This window comes from Leptidea sinapis, chromosome 7, assembly GCF_905404315.1.
Source record: "Leptidea sinapis chromosome 7, ilLepSina1.1, whole genome shotgun sequence".
NCBI classification, from domain to species: Eukaryota; Metazoa; Arthropoda; class Insecta; order Lepidoptera; family Pieridae; genus Leptidea; species Leptidea sinapis.
This window is the reverse complement of record NC_066271.1, coordinates 14,700,500-14,708,152: the sequence shown is the minus strand read 5'-3', so window position 1 is coordinate 14,708,152 and position 7,653 is coordinate 14,700,500. Positions and strand designations below refer to the sequence as shown.

General features: G+C 39.2%; 1 protein-coding gene across 1 annotated transcript; it reads left to right on the top strand.

Moving 5' to 3' along the window:
* Nucleotides 1-570: 570 nt before the first annotated feature.
* Nucleotides 571-7,266, top strand: LOC126965324 (uncharacterized). The gene is made up of 2 exons (XM_050808866.1): nucleotides 571-1,075; nucleotides 6,740-7,266. Exons 1-2 carry the CDS (start codon nucleotides 731-733, stop codon nucleotides 7,205-7,207), a joined length of 813 nt encoding a protein of 270 aa, XP_050664823.1. The 5' UTR covers nucleotides 571-730; the 3' UTR covers nucleotides 7,208-7,266.
* Nucleotides 7,267-7,653: the final 387 nt, after the last annotated feature.

Below are 7,653 nucleotides of genomic sequence, written 5' to 3'. Positions count from 1 at the left end.
TGTAGTGTACCTCAGAATTATTGGGTTTTTTGAGAATCCTGAGCGGCACTGCATTGTTATAGGCATGGCGTATCAGTTACCATCAGCTGAACGTCTTGCTCGTCTCGTCCCTTATTATCATAAAAAAAAGGCATAAAATTGTGTGTTTCTATAAATGTTACTGCCTAGATCATTTATACGTCTAGATAGACTATAACAGCTGTGAAAACGTCGAAAAAAAATTGAGTTTAACACAAAGTGTCATACAAATCGCGAGTGTAAGACGTAGCTTGTTACACACACTGAATTAATATTCGTGAGTAGTTTTAATCGGTTGTCTAACAGCAATAGACTCTATCTAGATAGAATTATCTAAATGTTTCTGTATTATATATATGTGGTGATTGAGTGAAATCTGTGTCCAGTGCTGCAGTTTTATCCACGTTGTTGTGTTCTATATCGCTACCGGGTGACCGTCAGTTGTTAGGTCGTTGTACGCATGACCGCGAGCGCCGAACGCTACCGAGCGGAGCCGATTCCGTCCCCCCGCGTAACACGAAGCGAGCGGGGCCGAGCGAGTCCGTCCCGCCACTACCGCGTCGCTCTGCCCGCAGTCAGCGTTCGTCGCACGCACGAACGAACGTGCGCGAATGTTACGCGTCGGCCTCTACCCGGTGATTATTCACGCGTAACCCATATATAAGGTCTCTGTTGAATCTATTGCCTCACGTGTTTTCATATTAGCCGCGTAATGAGTCGCTTCATCGAAATCACTCCCCTGGCTCAAGAAATGGAATGGACAAACGCACAAGTGATCAAAATGATGCAGGAGTACAAGAACCGGCCGATCCTGTGGGACCCCCACCACGACATGTACCGGGTGCAAAGCGCGAAGTACGAGGCCTGGTCCCAGATGGCACAGATATTCCAGTGCGACGTAGTGGATCTGCGGAAGAAGTTCAACTCCATCTTCGCGTCACACCGTCGGGAGAAGATGAAGGTGCGCCACGGTACGCGTACTTCCTGGTTCCTGTATGACTACATGAGCTTCCTGCCCACACACCTGGAGAACGTGCCGGGGTCAGCCCAGCCCGCGGTACGTTACCATGACTCTTTCAAGATTTTTATTGATATTATTCGGATCGCGGATAATTATTACGTAATGCGTATCAAAACGGCAGCCTGATTGAGCTTGTATAGTTAGCATATTATGGTTATATGTTTACGAATTGTTTTACCAGTATTATAGTCTAAACACATGGTCTGATTTGGTCCGGCCGAACCTTCGGACGTGGTCCGGTCCTCGATGGTATATTATTATTATTATCTTCCGGACCGTAGCGAGTACTATTGCGACGGTGGAGCACAGCCTAGCGAAACTCTCTAAGAAAAAAGGGATTCACTAGATTGTATGAAAATTGATGGATTGACAGATGTCGGCTATAATCTTCTAAAAAACGGAGATAGCCGAAATCCACTACGTTTTACGGCCGTTTTCAATAACCTATCTATCCTTAGTTTAACTTACTAGAAGTAGACAAATCTATCCTTTTACTCTTACTTACATTTTATTAACCTATCGACATAAAACATTGAACTGTAACTATATTGGACAACTATGCATAGATAAGATCTTGTTATTAAACGGTGACAGCAATGTATCCGTAACTAGAGATACGTTATTGAAAGCGGCCGTTAAGCAATTTCAAACTTATGTCAAATCACTGCACGTTTCATACTAAACTAAATTTAAATTTTTACTTAGGCAGTCCTGTCTCTTATGACGTAGTATTAACATTCTCTTTGGTGGAGCAATTGGTTTTTGCAATTGGTTTTTTTTTTTTTGAGAGGAGGAAATACGGTTACGTATTTACGCCCCGGAACGGGGCGTAATATGTCGGACTCGAGTGTCCGCGTAAGCGGACACCCCATACCGACTAAAACCATCATCCAACCAAATCCGAACATGTGTTTAGACTATGATGCACGCTAGATGCGCCTTTTAAGTGATCCGGTTTGAACTTACGAGCTTACATACGTGAAGAGTACCGTAGCTACTGAAATGTATGAGCTACTGAGATAATATTCTAATTTCTATGTGTTAAGGTGTATTGCGGTGTTTCGCAGAAAAACGTTCATACAATAATTATAAGTTACTAGCTGATACACGCGACTTCGTCCGCGTACACACTTGGATAAGCTCATAGTACTCGTAAAAATCTTTATTCCTTATGACAAAACTTAAGATTCATCGTTCATAAAAAAAATTGATTTCAAATTTTATTTGAGCTAAAATTATGTTTATATTTTACCTCCTAAGAAAGTTGGAAAGATATAAAAATTCTAATTAGTTATTTTTTTTTTACAAACTATTCTTTCAATTTGATTTCTCAACGACGGGGGACCCATCAATGGAAAAACGAAATTGTTGTTTTTTATTTCATTCCTAGCATTTTCATATTTATTCAACTTTTTAAACCTTGTCTGGACTTCCACAAATAATTCAAGACCAAAATTAGCCAAATCGGTCCAGCCGTTCTCGAATTTTAGCGAGACTAACGAACAGCAATTCATTTTTATATATATAGATTTGCCAACCAATTCTTGTAACTGTTTTTACATTATAAACAATAGAATTTTATTTCCGCTCCTACTGAGTCCCGTGTTCGAATCCTGGTAGGTGCAGACATTTATATAATGAATTTGAATGTTTGTTTCCGAGGCATGGATGTTTATTTGTATTTATGTAAGTATATTGTATTAAATATATCGTTGTCTTGTACCCATAGTACAGGCTATGCCTAGTTTGGGGCAAGATAATTTGTGTAAGAGTATGTCAATATTTTATTTATATTATTCGTGAATAGAGAGATAGTGTATGAGCGAGAGGTAAATAGAACCGACGCAATTATTTGATGATCCTATTCGTCCCCGCACGATTAGAAACATGAAGTAGTGAGGGGTCAGGCTGCAAACTGAACAAATAGAACGCCGTCATAATACGGTAATATGGATAAATATAAAAATTACTGAAACATTACAATATACGTTTTTATCTAATCCGAGCAACTACTGCCAGTATTCGATTATCAAACTTAGAACTATAGTAGGGGAACCCACGATGCTAAATGGGGATTTACTCGAGCGACGTAGAGACCTATTGGGTTGCAACTACGAACATGTGCTTTTTTTTCATAATAATAAGGGAAGAGACGAGCAGGACGTTCAGCTGATGGTAATTGATCCGCCCTACCCACTACATTGCAGTGCCGCTCAGGATTCTTGATAAACCCAAAAATTCTGAGCGGCGCTGCATTTGCGCTCGTTACCTTGAGATATAAGATGTTAAGTCTCATTTGCCCAGCTTTGGAGTAGGGTTTGTCCAGATCTTAAATATTACAATGTGTCCTCTATCCAGATTAAATTAAAAGCATGCAAAAACTTAACCGTTATTTAAATATTCTATAATAGTATAAAAAATATTTTCAAGCAGCCGTTTAAAGAGACTTGGTATAAACATTTTATTTGGCAGTATTTTCAAATCCTCAGGCTTTTTTTAATATAATTTTAAACACATATTATATTTTACCTCCTTTCCACAGTATGCCAGCTAGACTATGGGTACCACAACGGCGCCTATTTCTGCCGTGAAGCAGTAATGTGTATATATTACTGTGTTTCGGTCTGAAGGGCGCCGTAGCTAGTGAAATTACTGGGCAAATGAGACTTGACATCTTGTCTCTCAAGGTGACGAGCGCAGTTTTAGTGCCGCTCAGAATTTTTGGGTTTTTCAATAATCCTGAGCGGCACTGCATTGTAATTAATGGGCAGGACGTATCAATTACCATCAGCTGAACCTCCTGCTCGTCTCGTCCCTTAGTTTATAAAAAAGATGACACGGCAAACGTTGTAATTACATATAAATTAATATATTTTTTATACCACAAAAAATAATTTTTGAAATAATATACTACGACGATTATACCTACCAAATACATAATATATACATAATATAAAATATCATTTAAATAGATCAAGCCTTTTTGGAGGAGAATAGCAACTAACATCGTGAAACGAGACTTTTATATATATATATATATATCAAATCAAGTCGATGAGTAATATATCAAATCAAAATCACTTTATTCATGAAGGTCACGGAAATGACACTTATGAATGTTAAAAAAATATTTTTCTTGAGTTTCTTCGTTAAGTTACTGAGAAGAAGTGGCAAAAAACTCATTGCCACTCTTTTAAATCAACATTTACCTTTTCATCGTTATACAAATAATTTCAATAACAATATATATTGTAAAGTGATGCAACAAAAATACTCAAACGACAAATAGTCAATGCCTTACACGAGTAAGTCAAATAAGTAATTGTAAATTAATTCAAAACAGTAGTTATTTAGTTCAGTAGCTGCATCATCCACACACATCGTAAGTAAATAAAGGTAAAAAAATATATAATGTCTTATAAGAATCTGAAGCAGAGTTTCCGGTAACAGGATCATTCTGCCACCACAAGTAGTGCACGTTCACGAGCATGACGCATGGGCCAGCCATCGCCTCCCTCGACCATATTTTAGGTAAGGGGATGGCCCGTCCCATGTCGCCGCCACAAACAGTAACTATATGTATAAACTATCTGCTGCCCGCGACGTATCTCCTACGGATCTCCTCTCTGAGGGACCATGAACTTTCTCATCACAAAACACACACTGGCTATAAACCTTAACTATCCAAATGATTTGAGTTTTCTTTAATGTTAATTCCGCCAATATTTGTCTTTAAACAATTCGACACGTGTTTCGCCTCTACACGAGGCATCCTCAGGACGTGTTGTCTCGCCAAAATCTGGCACGAGACTGACGAGACAACACGTCCTGAGGATGCCTCGTGTAAAGGCGAAACACGTGTCGAATTGTTTTTAAAAACAAATATTGGCGGAATTAACACTAAAGAAAACCTAAATCATTTGTATAATTATGGATTTCCGCAAAGTAACGCCTAATTCAATAGATTTTGGCGAGTCAACACGTCCTGAGGATGCCTCGTGTAGAGGCGAAACACGTGTCGAATTGTTTAAAGACAAATGTTGGCGGAATTAACAGTAAAGAAAACTCAAATCATTTGGATAATTATGGATTTCCGCAAAGTAACGCCTACTTCAATAAATATTCTAAAAACCTAAATCTAAATTAATACAGTACTTTTATTTACAACTGTGAGGTAATTTTGCATTGAGAAGGATATCAAATTCAAATTCAAAAACACTTTATTCATGTAGGCCACGGAAATGACACTTATGAATGTCAAAAAAAATAAAAATATTGTTTCTTATTGAATTTACCGCTACTGCGTAAAGGGTTGAGCTAATGAGAAGAAGTAGCAAGAAACTCATTGCCACTCTTTTAAGCCAAGATTTACATTTTAATTGTTTTACAAATCATTTCAATTACAATATAATATGCAAAGTGACGCAACAAAAATACTCAAATGTCAAAAACTGAAAGGCTTACACGAGTAAGTCAAAAAAAGAAAAAAAAAGTAAATGAATACTTATTATCAATACGAATTATCGGAGGGCGCGGGCGATGGCTAGTCTTAGTCTGTCAATTATGTATAATAAGCATTATGTTGAGTCGGGCATCGCGGCCATGACACACTGCGACACAAAATCTATTAACACTCAATTGTTTTCAATTCCGTAGTGATAAGCCTGACCTTACCGCCGTGATAACGCCCCGAAACTCTAACCTCGACCTTATGTCAACCCATTACGGTTGCTTATCCCGATACGCGATACACGTGCATATTCATATAGGGGGATTATTATTAAACAATTCAATAACAGATATAATTTATGTACATATACACATTTAGGATATTGCCTGTTGTAAAATAACTTATTTACAATAACATGTTCGTAACGAAATGTTGGTAATTACTATTTTTTTATGGTAAAGGCGGACAAACTAGCTGGTGTTAGGTGATAACCGCTGCCCACATTCTCTTCCAACACCAGAGGAATCACAGGAGCGTTGCCGGCCTTTAAGAAACTAAAGTGAATGAAAGGCCGTAATTCCATCATAGTTTATAAAAAAAAAGTTATATTATGATGCCTTTTTATTTGTCAGTAGCAGAAAGATTTATATTTTTAATTGTTTATATCATAGCCTTAGAATATATTAACGTATGGACGACCTGAGAGTTTAATAATATACTGCTGACTATATTCGCTCTCTTCAAGCAAGCTTCTTCTCTCTCAAGCATTGCTATGCACTAGTATATTTATAGTCTATGGTTAATTGGGATTCCTCACCCAGGTTGTCCACAAGCTGGGTATCGGCCACTTGAATCCTTGCCTTAGTTTAAAAAAAAAGATTAATATATTAGTTAATTTCTCACTCTATTTCATCATCATCATCATCATCATCATCATCATCATCAGCTGGTAGACATCCACTTCTGGACAAAGGCCTCCCCCAAAGATTTCCACGACGATCGGTCCTGCGCTGCCCTCATCCAACCTACTCCGGCGATCTTGACCAGATCGTCGGTCCATCTTGTGGGGTCCTACCAACACTACGTCTTCCGGTGCGTGGTCGCCATTCGAGGACTTTACTGCCCTAATGGCCATCTGTCCGTCGAACTATGTGCCCTGCCCACTACCACTTTAGTTACGCAATCATTTGGACTATGTCGGTAACTTTGGTTAAACTTTATTTAATTCAGACTTATTTAAATTATTCCAGAAAGAATCGTGCAAACAAGAAGACACAGAGGAGAATAACAGCGATAGCTCCCAGGGGAACTCCGAGCACGAGATCATCATCAAAGAGGAACCGTTGGAGCTATCCCTTGAAAAAGCCCAAAAGTTGCACACGAAGCCACGCCTCAAACGGGTCATCAAGAGAACCCAATTGGCACCGAAGAGACTGGTACGAAGAGTTCCCGTCCATGATGTGTCCAGTGTCTTCAAGTGTGTTACCCCCTCAGGGGGGTCCAAGTTGAAGGACGAGTGCGACTCGTTTGGAGAGTATATCGCCGTCTCGCTCCGGAAACACGACGAGCGGTCGAGGTCTATGATCAAGCAGGCCATCAATAATATAATGTTCGAACAGGAGATGAAAAAATACAACAACTCCTACACAGTGGTGATGACTGAAGTGGAGAACCCCCTCGACATCGAGGAAACGGAGAATTGTGATGAAGCGAACTGATTAGTTCTTAATACTAGCTATATGTTTTTAAGGTTATTAAATGTTTATTTTTTTATTGATTTGTGATTTTTATTCATCATCATCATTTCAGCCGGAAGACGTCCACTTCTGGATGAAGAACTCCCCCAAAGATCGCCATGACGATCGGTCCTGCGCTGCCCTTATCCAACCTACTCCGACGATCTTAACCAGATCGTCAGTCTAGGGCCTAGCAACACTACGCTTTCCGGTACGTGGTCGCCATTCGAGGACCTTACTGCCCCAACGGCCATCTATCCGTCGAGCTATGTGCCCTGCCCACTGCCACTTCAGTTTCGCAATAATTTGGGCTATATAGGTTACTTTGGTTCTCTTACAGATCTCCTCATTTCTGATTCGATCTTCCTGGTTTTTCTTATCACGTCAATATTATATTAAATAGTCACCAAGCATTTGGCAACTATGTA